A 21,828-nucleotide genomic window follows, 5' to 3' on the forward strand; every position below is an offset into this window, starting at 1 on the left:
GGTGGTCATTCTTACGCACTCTCTGTGCAGGGCAATCTACGTGGCTATTGTTGGCAAGCCTAGGGCAAAAGTCTAATGGCCTCAACGCAAAACTTCTTGTGGAGATAAGGAGTAGACTTGTGCTTGGTGGAAGTCCTCAAAGGACAGGGACTGGGTTTTGTCTTTGGCTCCTCAGAGCTATGGAGTGATTGGCACATAGTAGGTATGAGATATATGTTGCCCAGATGAATGTATGAATGAGGTCACAAAATGAGAATAACTCAGGTTGCTTTGATAATCCTGGATAATGTTGACCTCAGCACCAGAACTATCCTCCTCCCACATCATTCCAGTTACTTCTAGGAACTTAATGGGGTGTTTCACATGGGCTTGGATACTGTCCTCTCTTCTCATTTCGGGCCTTTTCTTTTCTTTTGGGATAGGGGATTGAACCCAGGCATGTCCTACCTCCAAGCTACATCCCCAGCCCTTTTTATTTTTATTTGAGTCAAAGTCTAACCAAGTTGCTGAGAGTTTTGCTAAGTCACTGAGACTGGCCTCAAACATGCAATCCTCTTGTCTCAGCCTCTCAAGTACTAGGATAACAGTCATGTGCCAAAATTTGCGGTTTTATTCAATGTTTTAGAAGGTGTAAGCACCCCAGTCATGGTGCAGAGTTGCTACCCCCTCTGTGAGCATGAAGTACTTCCCCAGAAGCTTATCTACAGTGTCCCCAAAGCTATAGTAGAGGCCATGGTGGCATAACGATCCCTTATGACCCCTGGGTTCAAAACCTTATTTTGAATAGTGGCACATGCTGTAATCCCAGAATGTGGGAGGCTGAAATGAGAATTGCAGGTTTGGGGATAGCCTCAGTAACCTAGTGAGGCCCTCAGCAACCAAGTGAGACCCTTTTTTTCAAGATAAAATAAAAAGCTCAGAGGCAGAAAACCCCTGAGTTCAACTCTCAGAACCAAAAAGAACCTTGTACAAAACAAATTACATATCAAATAAGATGGCCACCAAAAGTAATGTTTGGGAAAGCATTCCTATTTTGAGGGCAATTTCTAATCAGGGATCTCCCTAAACAGACTTAAAGTAAGTAAGCTAAAGCATAAAGAAGACAGTTTTATTTGAAGTCCCTCATCTTCCCCTTTCCCATCCAGTGGCTCAAAAAGTAGGGAGTCAATCTGATTGATTAATACAGATGCTAGTGGCAACACCTGCTTTTCTCATATAAATCCCCAGGGGAGAGATAGTAGGAAATGATTGGTGGTAGAAATTCAGGGAGGTAGTAGTTACGGACAGGAGTGAGCTTTGGCGTGTGAGTTCCTTCTTCCTAGACCTTTATACCACATCCTTAATATGACTTATCATTCATTTTGTATACAAAAGCCTTGTCTTGTAGTGCACACTTATAATTCCAGTTCTTAGGAAGCTGAGACAGGAGGATTGAAGGTGTGAGGACAGCCTCAGCAAGTAGTGAAACTCTTATCAACCAAGCAAGACCATTTCAAAATAAAAATGTAAAAATAAACCAGGCATGGTGGTGCATGCTTGTATTCACAGCATTCAAGAGGCTGAGACAGGAGGATCGTGGTTCACGAACAGCCTTAGCTGTTCGTGTGAGGCCCTTTGCAACTCAGTGAGACCCTGTTTCAACACAAAGAATAAAAATAGAGTTGGGGTTGTAGCTTGGAGGTAGAATGCCCCTGGGTTCCATCCTCAGTACCGCAAAAAAAAAAAAATTAAAAAGAGCTGGGAATGTAACTCAGAAGTAGAACCCCACTGGGTTCAATCCGCAGCCACACATGTGCGTGCATGCATGCATGCATCCATACACATACCCCCCCCACACACACACACACACACAAGCCTTGTCTCAGTCATCATTCTCACTGCTATAATCCAAAAGACTCGCCCATACAACTTAGAGGAAGAAAGATTTATTTGCTAAGTTTCTTGGAGATTCTGGGTTCAGTCCATGTGAAGCTGGTGTCTGAAGCTCAGGGCATGGCCACAGGAAGCAGAGAGAGAGGAAATCAAGGCTCTGTGCTCACATCATGGAGGTCAGACACAACAGAGCAAGCAAGAGGATTCAAAGACCCAAACACAGTTCCTAAGGCCACACCTCCAGCAACCCACCTTCTCTAGCTATATCTTACCTGCCTCAGTTGCCACTATAAATCCACAATGGATTTACCTACTGATGAGATTAAAGCCCTCTGACTTAACTACATCAACCCTGAGCACTTCAGAGGACACTCTATATCTAACCATAACAAGCCTCCAGGCTTTTACTCAACTGAGCATTCTGTGTATTTCAGGTAAAGGATTCATTGCAGAAGCTTCATATTGGACATCTACAGATGTTGCCTATAGCTTCTCTGCCACCATTGTTTTTGAGCACTTTTTCCCCAGAAGCCAGAAATTCTTCTTTTAAATATATTTTATTGGTGCATTGTAGTCAAATATCTCAATGGAATACAAGACTTGTGAGGATATACAAGCACATATCACCCAATTTGCCTTTATCCAATCCCCATCCTATTCCCTCCCCCTCCTTTGTTCCCATGCCTGATTTAGTGATTGACTTTGATATATTTGTTTAAGTACATCATGTGCTTTAAAGAGTTTCACGCTTCCCCCCTTCCATCCTTTCAGATAATCTCATCACCTTAATTGCTCCTCTATAGGGCCCCTTCTTCAACTACAGTTCCTCCTATTACCCGTTTCTCCCTAGTTTTCACATATTAGGGAAAGCATCTGTTTTTTTATTTTTTTGTGTGACATTTCCCTGTGGATGCCATACTGCAGGCTCTGATCACAGCACCGGCCTCTCCGCTCAGCAGACTCAATCTGGCCCTCGAAGACCCCAGTACCGGCCTCGCCATATGGTAGTCTCCGATCCCAGCCTCGCTGGACCCAGCCCTGGCCTCGCTGCTCATCTTGGCAAGAATTATAAACTTCTTATGAACTTCTGCTTTATCATGTGCCTTCCAAATATATACGCATACATTTTTTTTGGTACTGGGGATTGAGGGCATTCTACCTCTGAATTTCACCTTTAGCCCTATTTTATTTTTTAGTTTGAAACATAGCCTCAGGTTCCTTAGGGCCTTGCTGAGTTGCTGAGGTTGGTCTCAAGCCTTTGATCTCCCTATTTCAGCCTCTCAGGCACTGGGATTACAGGCATGTGCCACCATGCCTGGCCACCTTCCAAATACTTTAAAGCAGGTAATAACATTTATTTCCTTTCAGGGTTGTGTTTGCAAGTCTAGAAGTTCCAGAGGAGAGTTATAATTGTGTGTTTCATTTCCACTGACAACTTACAGAAATATAAAGCAAAAAGCTTTCGAAATATGTGATTACAAATCCTGGTCATTGTGTGATCTGTGGTACATTTAAGACTCATTCATGCCTGGTAGTATGAGAGTGAGAAGTCTCTTGATACTGCCTACTTCCCTGAAAGACACCCACCAAATCTTGTCTCAGTCTGAAAACTAAGTGCCTATGCTATAGGATGTCCAACTCTGGAATAGAGGAAGAGAAGGCCATGCTATGTGGGATTCAGGAAAATGGTTCTTCATTTCCTCTGGCCACATCATATAGCCCGGGAGAAGGGAGCTTCCAGGAGCTTCTTTATGATATGCAACATGATCTGCTTACCATGGACCACCTAACGTAGGAATGAAGGAATTAAGAAAGAGCTTAGGACTGATTGGCTCTAATTGTCCACCAATAATACTCAATTGTGTCATCATCATGAACACAAATGTTAGGACCACTTTTTCTGCCCTTTCAGGAGACTGGGAAATGCCAGTGGCATTTTTGTGTCTGGGCGGAGCTTCCTCTGAGGAAGTTCTCCGGAAGTAGCAAGTGTTTTCATTTCCACTGCTTGAAGGTCAATGCAAATCACTTCTTCCTCAAATAGATCTCGGTTTCATAGGCTCATAAAATGGCCGAATTAGAATGTCTTGGCTTATGGAGCCAGTTAAGGGTGTGAGGGTGACTCAGGCTTTCCTAAGTTCCCCGGCTTATTCAGTACCAGGAATATTTAAATCAGAGCCACGCTTAAAATAGCAACTCTTTTAAAAAGGCTCAGCACTGACTCCTGAGACTTTCTTCTAGCCACCGTTTCTTACTTTTCTGTTCCAGTGGTCACTGCTTAGAAAGTCTGTGACAACATATGCCCATGTCTGATTTCTTTCATTTTCATCCAAGAATATTATTATACTTGAGGAAAATTCTAGAATTCATGAGGACCGATAAGAAGACCTTAAATCCCTTTGTTCACTAAGAGAATACTATTGCAGAATTTTCTCTGTGTGTGTGGTACTAGGGATTGAAACCAGGAGCATCCTGCCTCTGAGCTACATCCCCAATCCTATTTTATTTTTTGTTTTGAAGCAGGATCTCACTAAGTTGAAGAGGGTCTCTTTACGTTGCTGAGACTGGTCTTGAACCTGTGATCTTCCTGTCTCAGCCTCCTACTAGAATTACGGGCATGAGTTACCACACCCAGCTTATGACAGAATTCCATCTTCTGCACTGGTATACTTAAAAATTATGTGAATATCTTTATAAGCTTGATAGGTACCGAAGTGCAAAACTCTGTGTTGAAGTTTTTCAGGGTGTTTTATTTTCTTCTCATTCTATGTGATATCATCAAACCAGTGATGATCATGCTGACTGTGGCATTATGCCATCGACTCTTGAACTTCTCCCTTGAGGTTCAGTTTCCTGCTCGAACTCTCCATCTGAGTGGCTCATAAAAACCCGAAGCTAGGTGGTACTAAAAGTTAATTAAAACCTATTTTGCCCTCTGTCTCCACCAGCCAATTTTCTCCAATTGGAAAGCCAAGAGGCATTTATCCTCGTCTCCTCCTTGTTCATTTTCAGTATGCAATTAACCGCTATACGTTGCTGTTTCTCTTGCAAAAATGTCTCGTGCATCAGTTCTCATTCTCCTTGTGCGAGTTCAGGGACTTACATCCTTTCTGGGATGATTTCAACAGCCTCCCGCAGAGCCTTCCTGCCTCCAGTCTCCCCTAGGGACTCCAGAACCACATCTGATCATGTCATTTTCATGCTTTGAAACCTTTGGCTGCTGGAAGATTACAGTCCAGACTGCCTGACCGGGTACTCATGGAGTGTAGCCTGGCCCCAACTACCTCTGAAGCCCAATCTCCTACCATGCCCCCTCAAATCCCCAGACTCTAGCCACAGCTTTTTCACTACAGAAACAGAACTGACCTTTTCCCCACACTCACCTTGGCCTAGCTCCTTCTCTCTCAAATGCCTTCTCCTTCCCATCTCAGCCTAGCCAAATGTTACTCATTCTTCAATATTCATTTTGAATGTAGCCTCCTGGGAGAAGTCTTCCTTGATCTGTTCCCCAGCCTTGCCCCAAGTTAATGACTCCGCCCCCCATAATGCCTCAGCATTTTATTCAGGCCTCTATGATAATAAAACACCCACCCACCATATGTGAGTACTTTGCAGGAGGTTTCCTGACTTTTAAAATATATGTATTTTTATTCTTAATTGGCACATGGCAATCATACATATTTGTGTGGTACAATGTGACATTTCAACACATGTATACAATGTGTAATGATCAGATCAGGGTAATTGGTATATCCTCAGACATTTGTTATTTCTTTGTGTTGGAAACATCTCCCCTGTCTTTTTTTCTTCTCTTTGTATGTTATTTTTTTCTTTTTTTTCTTGGTCCTTGGGTCTCTGAATATACTGCCAGTCCTTTATTTTTTTAATTTTAAAACAAGGTCTTGCTAAGTTGTTGAGGGTCTCACTAACAGGCTGGTCTTGAAACTAGGATCCTTCTGTCCCAGCCTCCCACGTACTGGGTTTACAGGCACCTGGTACATGCCACCATGCCTAGCTTTCCTGTCATATAATTCACTTTATCCCAGGCACTCAGTAGTATTTGATAAATAGATTAATAGCTGGCTGAATAGATGGATGGACAGATAAAGTGGGATCATTTTAATTTATGGGAGTGGGCAGACATTGGAGAAAAGACATAGGAAGGAAATAGAGAAAATGGGGAAAATTAGAAATCATGTCTACTCGTTCATTTACTTCCAAACTTTAATTCAATTCATTCATTGTCCTTCAAACTTGGTTATAAGAGATATTGGTCATCTTAATATTCCCATCCCCCTGTAGTTAAGAAATTGAGAAATCAGATTTGCCTTTCAAATCTGTTTACAGAACTTAAGAGACAACATTTTCCTACAGTTTATTTGTGGAGATTTTATTGCCCCTTAAAATTTTATAGCAAACAAAAGGACTATTGAAACTTCCTCTTCCAATCAAGATGGAGTAACTGGGAGATTTATCCTCCCATCTTGAAGAACTAAAAAACTGGACAAAATATACAAAATAATGGTTTTTCAAGATGTTGGATACCAGACAGAGACAGTGTCCCCTACAAGGCAAGAAACAAAGAAGGTAAACCCTGTAATTGCCCAGTTTACTGCTTGGAGAGTGTCCAGGACCCAGTGCAGAGAGGAAACTCTGGGAGTCCAGAAGGCATCTCACGCTGAAGAAATGGAACTAGGAATCTGGGGAGAACAAAGCAGCTGGAGTTTGCATTGTGGAGAAAAGAGGGAAAAATCCCTCAGATTTGCTGTAGAAGATTCCCTTAAGTGTTGGCAAATGCATGCAAGGAAACAATGCAAAGAGCCTCACTAAGTAATAGCTGAGGCTGTCCGCAAACCTGTGATCCTCCTGTCTCAGCCTTCCAAATGCTGAGATTACAAGCGTGCGCCCCCACGCCTGGCACTTTCATATATCTTTAGGACACACTTTATGGAAGCACTGAAGAAAGGTAAGAAACAGGTTGGGCAGAGCCCATTTTCCAGTCTTACCCTTTCTGGTGGTTCTTTCCCTAGTCACGAGAGCCAGGAATAAGAAATAGTGCCCATTCCTACCAGCCTGAGGAGGGATAGAAAAGGAGGAATTATAAAATGGCAGAAAGAACCTTTTAGAAGTGATGGATATATTCATGATCTTGATTGTGAAGGTGGTTTCATGGTATATACATATGTGAAAGCTTATCAGATTATACACTCTACATATACATAGCACATGTTTTATCTGACAACTTAATAAAGTTATTAAAAATACAGCAAATAAGCTGGGTATGGTGGCACACATTTCTAATTCCAGTACTTGGGAGGCTATGGCAGGAGGATCACAGGTTCGAGGACAGCCTCAGTTACTTAGTGAGGCCCTTTGCAAATCAGTGAGACCCTATTTCAAAATAAATAATAAAAATAGGGCTTGCAGTGTAGCTCGAAGGTAGAATGCCCCTGGGTTAAACCCCCAGTACCACAAAAAAAAATCAGCAATTATATGGTAGTAGTTAGTATAGAGTTTCTATAGATAATTCCTTTTTGTTTGGCTTTGATCAATGGTCCATAATAAATAGCTCACATAGACGGACACCCATTCATTGATTATAAAGATGTTTGATTCATGGGTAAATAACTATGATTTAAAAAACCAAATGGCTGGCAAAAATTAAAAATTACATAGCAAAATAAAACATAAAAAGTGTCTTAGTCCACCCAGGCTTCTGTGGCAAGAGAACATAAACTGGGTGGCTTATGAACAGCAGAAATTTATTTCTTACAACCACCACACATGGCTTTTATCACTTTTTTAGATCCCACCTTCTAATAGCATCACTTTGTGAGTTAGAAATTCAACATAATGTTCTCCAGGGCTTTCCATCTTCTTACAAATGATATAATTTTGTTCTTCTTTATGGCTGAATAGAATTCCATTGTGTGTATTTCCCACAGTTTTGCTATCCATTCATCTGTTGATGGAGATCTGGGTTGGTTCCATATTTTGGCTATTACAAATTGTGCTGCTATGAACATAGGTATGCATATGTTGCTGTATTTCTCTGAATTCAACCCCTTTGGAAAGATACCCAGGAGTGGTATAGCTGGATCATATGGTGGATCTATTCCCAACTTTCTTAGGAATCTCCACACAGATCTCCATAGTGGTTGAACTAGTTTGCATTCCCACCAACAGTGTAAAAGAGTTCCTCTTTCCCCACATCCTCGCCAAGCACAGAAGGAGAACGTACATATGTTTCCTCTAATATGCCCAAACTAGTAAACACAAAGGATACCAGTGGGACTCCAGATAATGGAGGGGAAATACTAGCTAAGTTTGAATGGAAAGATAGGAGAGGAGGAAGGCTGATCTTGATTAATGAGGGTCTACATCTGAACATGTGTAAAATTATGAATAAGACATGGTTAACCTAGACAACCATTGGTGGGAGGGGGGAAGGGAAAACGGGGGCAGGGGGGAGAGGGCACCAAATATAGTTTAAATGTATACTACTTATGTTCAATAAATAATTGTTAAAAAATTCAATATATGAGCTGGATGTGGTGCTGTGTGCCTGTAATCCCAGCATTTGGGAGGCTGAGACAGGAAGATCATGATTCACAGACAGCCTCTGCTACTTAGTAAGGCCCTCTGCAACTTAGTGAGACCTTGTTTCAAAATAAAAAATAAAAAATAGGACTGGAGGTGTAGCTCGAAGGTAGAATGCCCCTGGGTTCCAACCCCAGTACCACACTAAAAAAAAAGAGTATGATACAGGAGGATTGCAGGTTAGAGGACAGACTAAGCAATGTAGTCTTGTCAGCAACCTAGCAAGACTCTTTTTCAAAACAAAAAACGAAATAGGGGGTGTTGCTCAGAGATAGAATGCCCCTAGATTCAATACCTAATAACACATTTAAAAAGAGAAATTCAATATGTGGTGAATTTTGGTGAGATACAAGCATTCAGGAAATTATAGACAGTGAGACAAGAATAATCTAGAAGGAGGATGTAAATTGGGCGATTTTTGTGCCAGAGAGAACCTTGGGGGTGGAAAACACTACCCCTCCTCCCAGCCTATGAGAAAGTTAAGAGCCTAAAATCTCACTCAAGCTGGGTCATCTGCAAAAGAAAAATTCCAGCATTTTCAACCAATTTTCTCTTTCATGTGAAATGGATGGTCCAATGGTGTAGAAAACCAGATCAAGTAGCTTAGTTAATGCCCCAAATCACAAGTAGGATTGAAAAAAGGGAGCAATCAAAACTTCATGAACACCCAGTTCAATTGGGTGGGTAATGAACTTGAACTCCTCTAAAGCCACCTTGCCCTGGAATGAGCAGGTAACGCTCACATGAGTGGAGGAGGATGGACAAGCACATCCAAGGAGCACGGTCTGAGGAAGGATTAGCAGTGAGTGCTGGCACAGCTTTTCTGGCTACAGGGGTCATGAGGAGCACTGGACAGAAGCAGGGACAGTTACAGTGTTCCCAGTCATCGATATATTCTACAGCGACTTCAGGCTGGGGAAAAGGGACAGAAGGGTGAGAATGGTTAGGCAATGCTATGCAAGCCCTTTTATCGAACATTTTCTTGTATGATAGTTTCTCATTTTATAATATGAAAGTTCTGTTCCTTTGCTAATTTTTTTTCTTTTGGTACTGGAAATCGCACCCAGGAGCATTCTACTTCTGATCTGCATCCTAGCCCTATTTATTTATTTATTTATTCATTCATTCATTCATTCATTCACTCATTCATTCATTTTAAAACAGGGGCTCACCAAATTGCAGAGGCTGGCCTCCAACTTGTGCTCCTCTTGTCTCAAAATCCCAAGTACTGGGATTATAAGTGTGTGCCACTATATCCAGTTCCCTTGCATTTTTTGAAAACCCAATTATATATTGGGCATAGTGATATATGCCTGTAATCCCATTTCTTGGGAGGCTTAGACAGGAGGATCACAGGTTCAAGAGTGGCCCCAGCAATGTAGTGAGACCGTTTCAAATTATAAAATATAAAAAGGGTTGGGAGTATAACTCAGAGGTAAATGCCCCTGGGTTCAATCCCCATTACCAAAAGAAAAAAGAACAAAAACTAGCTATAGAAACTTCTGATTCTGATCCTCCCTGTTCCTTTATCCAGTACCCACTAAGTATTTAGCCTTCCTTGGGCTGCTCTTAGAAGCCTAACCACAGACATGGATACCAGATGAACGATGGTATTTGCCTCTGAGACACAGTGTGGCTAGAAACAAAGAGTTTTCAAGAATTCTCTAGGAGACTTCAATATTGTCTCATTTGCTTTCTTTTCTTGAATAATAAAATTATAATCAAAAACAATTCTCTTTGGAGCAGATCCTACAGAAAAGGTTGATCAAAATTGGAGATGGCCAGTTTGAGTCAACATTTACTGAAATCGGGAACCTACAAGGCTGTGCTTGGCATTGCCAGAGATATCCAGGCTGATAAGACTCAGACCGTGCTTTGAAAAAGTCAGTAGCCTGTTAGAGAAGAAAGGACCAGTAAATAAATGGCTGGAACACAAAACAGATTAGAGACCTAAGATCGGATATGTGGATTGAAGCTGAAAAAGATGTCTGGGTTCTCTCCAAGCGTTGCAGGCCACAGTCGAATTACTTGATACTGAACTCCAGGGCCACCATGACAGATAGCCTAAGTCACATGATGACTTCAAAGAGTGTGTGTGGAAGAACAAAGGCAAGCCTGGTTGCTGGGATCCTGCCATAGGAGGTTGTGGTAGATTATTAAAATTGTCCTATGAATCATGCCTTCTTGTATCCATGCTCCTTTTCCATGAGACTTTGCTCCTTCTTCCATTAAGAAATGGCATTTTATCTCCCTCCTTTTGAGTATGGGCTGATCTTATGACTTATTTTGATCAATGGAATGCTCATATTTTATAAATTTATATCTCATGAGCAGGGCTATGTGTGTGCATGTGGTACAGAGGATTGAACCCAGGAGCAGTCTACCTCTGAGCGACACCCTCAGTCCTATTTTATTTCTTTATTTTGAAACAGGGTCTCACTAAGTTAGAGAAGGCCTTGCTAAGTTGCTGGAAATGACCTCTGATCCTCCTATCTCAGCCTCCCAAGTACTGGGTAGCAGGGCTTTTTCAACATAATGAGTATTTCACAAATCCTATTTTTATCTGAACACAGGGAGGGAAAACACTTGCTGAGGGGCTAGGAGTATAGCTTGTAGTAGAGTACTTGCCTAGCATGTGCAAGACTCTGGGTTCCATCCCTAGCACAACAGACATAAAGCATGTTCAGATTTCAATATTTTTAAGGTGGTACTTCCTCTGCTACCCTTTACTGTCAAGCATTTGCTGTCTCTCTGGCATCTAGCTTGAGCCCTTGATCTGCCTTATTTCTAGAAGTATGTAGAACTGATGTTTTATTTAAAGGCTGAGAAAGTTAAGAGGTGGTGGGTCTTCTCTTTTATCTCTCCACCCATCTCCTATCTGTGAGTGAATATCCTAAGGTGACTGCAAAGCCATGTGAAAACAGTGGAGCCTCACAACAAAAGGAGTTTGATCCCTGAATTATTGGCTGAAGGGAAGGTCCTCTAGCAGATGGCCTTACACTGTGATATGAAATAGAAATAAGAATCAATTGTATCAAGAAACTGAGGCACTGGAATCACTTATAACAGCATCTCATAAAACTAGTTATATGAAAATAAATGTTCAGGACCTGGATCTCCCATGAAACAAAACACAAAACCCCAATTTGTAGTTTGAAGATTTCTGTGGCAGAAATACTCCCACTATGCCTGACTTGATGGTATTGAAGTTGGAGTTGGAAAGCATAATGGTTTGGATCTAGAATGTCCCCCTAGCCCTCATGGAATCTGGGCAGCCATGTTGGACATGGGGTTTGGTTGTCAAGGAGAAATCCCTGGGAGTGTGGCCTTGGGATTATATAAGGGCCCTCCCCCCCATGCGCGCTCTCTCTCTCTCTCTCTCTCTCTCTCTCTCTCTCTCTCTCCTTCCCACCACCATGCCCTGAGTTCTACAGACTTGGCCTGACATGAACTGAACCTCTAAAATTTGCAAAAACTGAACAAATAAATCTTCCTTCCTTGAAGTTGTGTGGTCAGTTGTTTGGATTATAGCAGTGTGAATGCTGGAGCTGCTTTGTATTGACTGTATAAAACAGCTCCACCATATCATAGTGTATAACTTGCCCCAACTAATTTACTCTGCCATCATGGCTGGGTTTGGTGAGAATAGAGCCAGTCTGTCACATGAGGCATGAGACTGAATAAAGCCTGGGTCACCCTGCCATCTGGCTGTCACTTGCTGACTACATTGGACTGTGACTTAAGTGTTTAGATTGTTAAAGGAAATTCAGTGCTTCCTTGACACCAGGAGATGTGCCTTACACACAGCAGGCATTAATAGATGTCTACAGAATTGGATTTTCAAATGTAGTTTTTCACAAAATGTGTATACCATTCTAGCCTCATGCCTACTTTTTGGATTGATTTTCTTGTTTATTCTCTTTTTTTTGTATTGGAGATTGAACCCAGGAGCATCCTACCTCTGAGACACACCTCAGCTCTATTTTTTTTTATTTTGAAATATTCTCACTAAATTGCTGAGGCTGGTCTTAAACCTGTAATTTCTTATCTCAGCCTCCTAAGTACTGGGATTACAGATTTGTGCCACCATGCCTGGATACGTTACTCTTAAGACTGTGGACTAAAAATGTCCAAGCTCAAAAATGCCAAATATTCTCTCCTAAAATTTGAATATATATACACAGTCATCCTTTGGTATTCAGCAGGAGTTGGTTCCAAGCCCCTGTGGATATCAAAATCTGAGGATGCTTAAGTTTCTTATATAAAATGAATCTTGAATCTGTGATCCATCCTCCTGTGTCATCCTCCCAAGTACTGAAATTACAGGCATGTGCCACCATGCCTGGCACATTTTGTATACTTTATATCATCTCTAGACTATAATAGTTACTATAATGTAAATGCTGTATAAAATTATCATATTGTATTGTTTTGATAATGGCAAAAAAAAGTCTGTACACATTCATACATAGTTGAATCCATGGATGTGGAACCTAAGGATATGGAAAGCCAACTGCATATTTTTTCTTCTTTTCACATTCATTGTATGGTAAAAATAATTCAAAATGAGATGGTTTATATTCTTTCAAGTTGGTTTGCCAAAAACAGATATATATCTTGGCTTAGTAGCTGCAACTCAGTGCCCTGACCAATAAAATAAGGGTGATGATCTTTATCTGTAAATTGCTCACATCCCTGAACCTGTAAGTGTTCGAGAAGAAAAAGAAATTTAAAGGAATTTATATTATAGACTTAATTTTCTATTTTTTAAAAGTTTCTTCCCAGCCAGGTACGGTAGTGATGCATGTAATCCTAGTACTTGGAAGGCTAAGACAGGAAGGGGACAGGTTTGAAACCACCCACAGATACTTAACAAGACTCTCAGCAACCTGGTAAGACCCTGTTTCTAAAATACAAAAAATTAAAAAGGCTGGGGGTGTAGCTTGGAGGTAGAACACCCCTGGGTTTAATATCCAATACAAAAAATGTTTCTTCTCATCTAAGAGGTTGTTGTGAAAAATAGGGCCTTAAAATAAACAGAGAAACCAGCATAACTGGGTCTTTGAAATACTGGAAAGGAGCCCAAAGATCTTAAACATATCCTAACATGCACGATGTGGAGCAGAAAGAAAATTGATTGTCAAGTTCCTGCAAAGGGATTTTTTTTAAAGCCATAAATCTTCTATCAAATGTCATTGGGATTTGGATTTTCCAAAACGCTAACTCTTGTCCTTTCATTCAAGTCTTTTTCTTAGTATGATATCCACCTTTGGAAATGTACACCATCAACTGAGAAATGTATGTTACAAGTTAAAGTGTTTCTTCAATTCTATGTCTTGTAAGCAACTAAAATGTAGATACTCATGAATCACAGGCTGTGTGTGCATTCAGTCATTGGGAAGAGGGTGGAGGACATTGATACAGTAGATCAAGCACAATCCTGAATGAGAACTTTGACCAGAGGCCATTTAAGTCACATAACAGACACAAGAAGTTACAAGAAACACTCTTATGAAACAGCAGAAAATGTAGCTTGTACAGTTTGTTCAAAAATGTCACCTTAAAATTGAAGTCTGGGACTGTTCTCTTTTAAAAGTTTGAAAAACATGGCCTTGAGGGTGTTTTTGTTGTTGTTTTTTACATTTATGGATCCAACTCCTAAAACATTAGTTGTTAAAGAACAAATGATATTAACTGAATAACAGCCATCTTGCAGGCAAGAATAGCATGGAATGAACTTTGAAAGCAGAGAATTAGAGCAGATTCTTTGCATCTAAGCTGAGTTCAAATAAGCAAAATCCAGTCTGCTAAAAGGACTAAATATCTCACAAACTCATCATACTGCTGATTATTTAACTTTGACTCAACTGCTAAACACACAGGACATGTAAATTGCTAAATGGAAATTCAATGCAAGGAATAAACATCACGACACGTGAGCTCAGCCTTCATTGGCTTGTGGGCAAAATCCTCTCTTGATGGCAGCTTTCAGAATGGTTATGGCTCACCAAGCTCTCCTGCAGCAACAATTTCTGGGTTTATTATCTTTGTACCAAAGAAGAAAGTTTTCACTTAAATAGTAATTTGAAGTTGCAATCTTTTGTGTATGGTACTGGGGATTGAACTCAGGGACATTCTATTTCTAAGTACTACCCCAACACTTTTTTGTTTCTTTTTAAGAAAATTTAAATACTTTTATTGTGCATTATAGTCTTATAGTCTCACATCACACTGTAGTAAACAGTGATAGTGACATACATACACAGAGTAGTTGGTGAGTTTCCCCCCAGATCCCTCTCTACTCCTCCCCTTCCATTGGTATTCTCACATATGTGGATAATGCCCACACAATGGAATTCTATGAAGCAATAAAGAAGAACAAAATTATGTCATTTGCAGGAAAATGGACAGACCTGGAGAACATGATGTTAAGTGAGATTAGCCAGTCACAGAAAATGAAGGGTCATATGTTTTCTCTCACATGCAGAAACTAGGGAGTACTAGGATACAAGAGGTACTTTAGATAATGTAAGAGGAATCCCAGTAGATCAAGGGAGGTTGTCTAGGGGAGGGTGGGGGAAAGGAGAGTTTTTTTGTGTGTTTGCAACAAGGTCTTACTAGATTGATGAGAGTCTTGCTAAGTTGTTGCAGCTGTCCTCAAACCTGTGATCCTCCTGCCTCCAGCCTCCCAAGTACTTGGATTACAGGCATGTACCTACATGCTTGGCTTGAAGTTGTGATTTTTTTTAAATGGAAAATACTCAGCTTAATCCTTTTGGTCACACTTTTTATGTGCTTTATTTTATGAGTGAATATGAATTATTTTGCTATTTACACTGCACTCTCACTTTTTTCTGAAAAAAAGTATTTTTGAACTCACTTATGTTTGTCATTTAGATGCTAAAAAAAGCATTATATGCACCTAGACTTACACCAATCACTATGATCCTTGAAGCATCCTCCATAATTTCACACAAAGGTGTTAAACATCTTTTAACAGTCTACAAAATTTCTACAGCTAAAGGTGTCTGAACTACATAAAGTCCTACTATGCTCCTACATAAACCCAAGATGCATTCCTTGGAGAAAATCATTTTGGCAGTATGTCAATTCAGAGGACAATTTGTGTGTGTGTGTGTGTGTATGTGTGTGTGTGTGTTTGTGTGTGTGTGTGTGTGTGTGTGTGTGTCCCTGGGGATTGAACCTAGGTACATTATACCTTGGGGCTACACCTCCAGCCCTATTTTTTAATTTATTTAATTTATTTTTTATGTGGATCATATTGAAAGTGGCATACATTCAGACTGTGCTTGGTGCCCTTTCCTTCCCTTACTTCCCCTTCCCCCTCCCAACAATAAGTGCCCAGGTTGGCTGAAAGGACAAAGTTTGACCACACCAGAGACCACCTTGTAGCCAAGAGATTTATTGGAAGGGCCAGCATGAAAGGAAGAAATAAAGAGAGAGAGAAAGAAAGAGAGAGGGAGAGAAAAAAGAGGGAGAGAGTAGCAGAAGAAGAGAGAAAGAAGAAAAGAGAGCCCTATTTTTTTTTTTGCAGGTCTGGGGGTAGAACCCAGGGGGATTCGACCTCCAAGCTACACCTCCTGCCCTATTTTTTTATTCTTCTTCTTCATTTTGAAACCAGCTCTCACTGAGTTGCAGAGGGCCTCACTAAATAGCTGAGGCTGTCTGCGAACCGCAATCCTCAGGTCTCAGCCTCCCAAATGCTAGGATTACAAGCATGCACCACCACGCCCGGCTGCCCTATTTTTTTTTTGAAACAGGGTCTCATTAGGTTGCTGAGTCTTGCTACATTGCTGAGGCTGTCCTCGAACCTGCGATTCTCCTGTCTCAGCTTCCTACATAATGAAATTACAGGTGTATACCACCACACACAGCAAGGAAACTTTCTATATCATTTACATGGATTGATAATTGTATAGGACTAAAAAAGGGTGTCTGTGAATAATATTAATGGTTACAGGAGAATCAAATGGCTTCTAAAAAGGATTTATTTAGACACCAGTGTTGTCATAGTCCACCAAACTAAAGTCACACATTTGGGAGATAGTTTTAAGATTAATTTTAAATCATCTTTTAAACAAACATAGGCTTAGGGCCATCCCTGAAACAAGGACATCTATTGGTAGGCAGATAAATTTTCCAGGACATTGGGAAGATGGGCAGAGAGAATGTCCTGGGACATGGTTCTAGTTCATCCTGTCTGAGCATGAGACCTTGCTGATGCTGAGCTTAGCTCAATAATCACAGTCAATGTGCTCTGTAGCTGGCCTCTAATGTTCAGGATATCACTAAATACTTCCTTCTAAGGGGATTATTCGTGTAGAGGCTTCCCAAGTGGCCCTGTGGGATAATTAAAGAGTGAATTTCTCAGTTAAAAGAAAAAGCAAAAACAAAACCCAATTTTGCAAGTTCAGTGTCACTGGCAGTGTATCTCCAAAAACTGCTGGGGCAGAGGGTAGAAAAGTAGTTGCTCTGTCTCTAAGGCAATTGTATGTTTTTGCCTAAATTAAGTAGGAGTTCAGACTAATTAGTGTATGTTTGCGTGTGCACACATGTGCCTGCAGGTCCACACACACATGTATATGGTTTCTTCCTACAGCCACACTGGAACTGGCAACTATCACTCAGAACATTATGTGGGTATTATGAATGAAGGTTAACATTTGGACATATGGTTAAATTGAGGCAAAAGAGAAATAGGAGGAAATAAATGTATCAGAAAACACACGGATATTATGATGAATTTAAGTTAAAGGGAAAGTGCTGTTTTGAATGATGATGGACAACCAAACACACAACTGTCCATCTGCAAAGAGCTTCAAAAATAAAGGGAAGACATAGAAGACAACGAGATTTATGGAAGCTGGAAAGTGGAGGAGAGACGGTAAATGACTTGAGAGGCTCAACTCCATTAAATTCTAAGCCAACACAAGAAAAGCCAAGAAACAACTCAATTTGCACCTCCGAAATTCCTTAGGGCTTAGGAACTGGTGGCAGTTGTAGAAATGGTGGCTAAAGGATGGTTAAAAACAGAAGGTTTGCCAGGCGTGGAGGCGCACACTTATAATCCCAGCATTTGGGAGACTGAGACAGGAGGATTGCGGTTCACAGAAAGCCTCAGCTACTACTTAGTGAGGCCCTTTGCAACTCAGTGAGACCCTGTTTCAAAATAAAGAGTAAAAAATAGGGCTAGGGTACAGTGTAGCTCAGAAGTAGAATGTCCTTGGGTTCCATCCTCAGTACAAAAAAAACCACAGAAAGTTTAATTGAATTGTTTGTTTGTGGTGATGGGAATTGAACCCAGGGGCATTCTATCTCTGAGCTACAATCCCAGTCATCTCTTATTTTTTTTAATTTTGAAACAGTTTTGCTAAGTTGTTGAGAGTCTTGCTAAATTGCTGAGGCTGGCCTTGAACCTGCAACCCTCCTGTCTCAGCCTCCCAAGTACCACCATGCCCAGCTTCATCGAAAATCTTTTAAAGAAGTTAAGTTCCAAAATACCTCCTCCATTCTCAACAGTCAAGAGGCATATCCTACCTCATTCTGGCAAAAGAATGAAGTTTTATTCACTGTAGAGAACACAAAGGACAATGAGTCTTCCAACTGGAGGACACCAAGTGAAGCTGATGGCAATGATACATAATGAACATAAGGACAATGATAGAAAATTTACATATTAATTGTTGACAAAGCCAGCTTTCTTTTCCCACTCAGCTTCCTAATGTTCACAAGAGAATGTAGAAGTATTCTCTTGAGAATCTGATCAGTTTAGGGGGGAAAACATTAGCACTTAAGATTTTCTAATAAAATAGATCATGATGGTTACATTATAATACCTCCCACGGTTGAAAAAGTCCAACTCATGTGCACAAAGTTATATAATGTATTCAGACAGGGGTCATCAAATATGAGAAATACAAAACAAAGTGAACAAAACAACGAAACAGAAAAAAAGCAAGAAATCGACTTCATAGAGAAAATAAGCCTTTACAAAGAATTATTTATATCCTCAGAGAATATGATATTGTATCCATGAAACAAGAACAAGATGGTATGAGAAATGTACACTGAGAATACAAAGAGTCAAAGAGCTGTTGAAAATAAAATAAAAATATAATTAAAGCTAATAAAGTGGAATGAATAATATTAGGGATCAAAAGTAAGAGGAAAAAGAAAATCATCAATAAAGAGGTCCAAATCTGAATAATTTTCAGAATTAAATTGAAGGATCTTAAATCATTTGCTGAGATTTTCTTATGAGGTATTAAGTTTTACAAATTGCTCCTTTTTAATTTTTTTTTTTTTTTGTAGTGGGATTGGACCCAGAGGCATTCTACCTTTGATCTACACCTTCCTTAGCCCTTTTTTCATTTTGAAACAGGGTCTTGTTAAGTTGCTGAGGGATTTGCTAAGCTGCTAAGGGTCTCGGCTGCTGAGGAAGGCCTCAAGCCTGTGAGCCTCCTGCCTCAATTTACCAAGTACTGGGATTACAGAAGTGCATCATCATACCCAGGTACATACTGTTACACTTTTAAAAGCTGTAGTTTTTATTTTATTTATACTTTGGTTTTATTAAAGTTATGGGGGAAACATAGTTTAAGAGATAAATAGGTCATTAATATTTGTGAAGAAGAGCACCAGCTCTACCTTTCTCCAGTTCCTATATTCTCCAAACACAAAGTAGATAAAACAGAAGGGAAGACATAGTCAACAAAGTAATTCCAGAACCTTTCCCAAAATTGAAAACCTGAAATCTCTAGCTTGAAAGGGCTCATCACAAAGGAGTAAAATAGGTCCATACCAAGGGAGAGGATTGCATGTGTGTATAATATTGAAAATTTAACCCAGGGAGCATTCCATCTGTGAATTCCATCCCTTGCCCTATTTTTACTTTTTTGTTTTGAAACAGGGTCTTGCTAGGTTGTTGAGAAGCTCACAAAGTTGTTGCTGCTGTTTATTGTTTTTATTTGTTGCATTTTTATTAGGGAAAACAAAAAGTTGTGCAGTAAATAAAACGTAGTTGGGTGTGGTGGTGCAGGCTTGTAATCTCAGTATGTGGGAAAGCTGAGGCCAGCCTAAACAACTTAGCAGGACCCTGTTTCAAAATTTTTAAAAGTTAAAATGGTCTGGGGATATAGCACAGAGGTAGAATAACCCTGGGTTCAACCTGAAGAAGGAAGGGGAAGAGGAGGAGGAGGAAGAGGAGGAGGAGGAGGAGGAAGAGGAGAAGGAGGAGGAGAGAAGAGAGAGGAAGTTGTGAGGGAGGGAGGGAAGAAAGAAGAAAAGAAGGAAGGAAAAGTACTTCTAGTGAGTAGAGGGGAGAGAGTGATGACAATAAAATATCTTTATATTCTATGATGGAATCTCAATCAAAATCATACTAGGGTTTTTATAGAAATGGAAGAGCTGGTTGCAAAATTTATATGTGAATGTATACCTCTACCATCCTGTACCCCATTAACATGTATGACTACACTGTGCCCCTAAAAATAGAAAGAAAGAAAATGTAAGGGATCTAAATAAATGAAATGAGACTTCTGGTGTCAGGTTTGGGAAAAACCAAGTCACTTAATAATTCATGATCACCTTAAGTACCTGTGCAGATTAAATTAAGATTATTCCTAACCCTTTATTAGTTTATCTAATATGTCTGCTTTTTATGTGTTCTAATGTTGGGTTTTGCAGCAAGCTCCTGGCCAGATCTGAGCCAATACAGAAGGTATTTTGCCCCAGTACCTTTCTGATACTTGGCCAGTAGCCATGGAGAACACCTATCCTAGTGGCCCTCTCCAGGGACAAAAAGGACAGGGTCTGGGGAACAAAAGTTCCTTTAAATCCAGCACATACACATTAAAAAAAAGTTAAAGAATTTAATAAGCTAGGAGTTGTGGCACATCCCTACAATCCCAGTAATTAGGAGGCTGAAACAAAGGAATCATAGTTTTGAGGCCAGCTTCAGCAACTCAGTGGGACCATTTCCAATAGAGTAGGGCTGGGAGTGTAGCTTAGAGGTAGAATCTCCCTGGATTCAATCCCCAGTACCATGAAAAAAGATTTAATTAAATAGGGTTAGGGGTGAAACTCAGAGTTAGAATACCCTTGGGTTCAATCCCCAGTACAAAAAATAATAAGAATGATTAACAGGAGGCTGAGGAGCAGACGGTGACAGACAGTAAGCAGTAGCTGGCACCCAGTTTGGTGAGTGGCGCAGCACCTCCTTTCACTGCTGCCAGGATGGTAAACATCAGCCAAATGGACTCTGCCCAAGTTATCAGTCAGCGAATGAGGGTCTCCAAGAAATTAAAGGGAGTGCCATCAAATGCTGAACTGGAACAAAAATTCCCAAGAGTTCCAAATACTAGTGTGACAACACAGGTTCCAGAGAGCGTTGTCACGGCAGGAAACACTGAGGACATTCCGTTTTCAAGACCAGCAGATACTGACCTTCATCAGTCAACCACCTTCAAGCCTCGGGCACTACGACCATCGCCTCGTGTCCTCACGTTAAATGAAAGATCATTAACTAGACTTCCGGACTTAGAAAGACCTTCACCTTCTCAAGAAGAAGCCATGCATAGATCTAGTGAGCAGAAAAGAGAGCGCTCTGTGAGTGAATGTGCCGTAGGTGGAAGTCACTCCACTGTCCCGCCGGCACCACAGTCTTTGGTCTGTTCTTATCAAGAGTTACCTGAAGAAAGAGCCAGTGTGACCTCTGCTCGTGGCATTTTGTCACTTATCCAGTGTTCCACTCATAGAGCTTACCACCAGATATTAGATGTGCTAGACGAAAATCACAGCTCTGGGTCGGATGGCGGGTCTCCTGCCGCCCTGTCTAACCCTCCTCCTGACAACGTTAGGCATGGCCTTTCAAGTACTGATATGGCAATCGAAGGGACTTCAGATGACGTGGCTGCTGTGGATGCCACTTTGTTAAGACGACAGATCATCAAGCTGAATCGACGCCTACAACTTCTAGAAGAGGAGAACAAAGAACGTGCCCGAAGAGAAATGGTCATGTATTCAATTACTGTAGCACTCTGGCTGTTTAACAGCTGGCTGTGGTTTCGTCGCTAGAGGTAACCTCAGCTCCAAAATAAAACCTCGACGGCCAGAAACGCAGGCCTTGCAAACATCTTGGTTTCTGTCTTTGCTTTATTTATATACTATTTTATAATGCATGCCCCAGTAACGTATGTCTTCTAGGAAGTAGTGGGAAGGATTTAGTTTTACTCGTCTAAATCCTGTTACTCTAAAACTAAATCCTGTTACTCAGCTGTAAGCTTGTTTAACAGGTTTTGTAGTAGTTCTCTTTTTGCATATTTTATAAATAGGCTTTAA

The 21,828-nt window shown here is 40.6% G+C and overlaps 1 protein-coding gene across 1 annotated transcript; it reads left to right on the top strand.

The window, feature by feature from the left end:
• Positions 1–20,724: 20,724 nt before the first annotated feature.
• LOC308278854 (mitochondrial fission factor-like) lies at positions 20,725–21,564 on the top strand (the record flags this gene model as incomplete). The annotated part of the gene is made up of 1 exon (XM_080718858.1): positions 20,725–21,564. One exon carries the CDS (start codon positions 20,725–20,727, stop codon positions 21,562–21,564), a length of 840 nt encoding a protein of 279 aa, XP_080574984.1.
• Between the last annotated feature and the right edge of the window lie 264 nt (positions 21,565–21,828).

This window comes from Muscardinus avellanarius, assembly GCF_963383645.1.
Source record: "Muscardinus avellanarius genome assembly, chromosome: X".
NCBI classification, from domain to species: Eukaryota; Metazoa; Chordata; class Mammalia; order Rodentia; family Gliridae; genus Muscardinus; species Muscardinus avellanarius.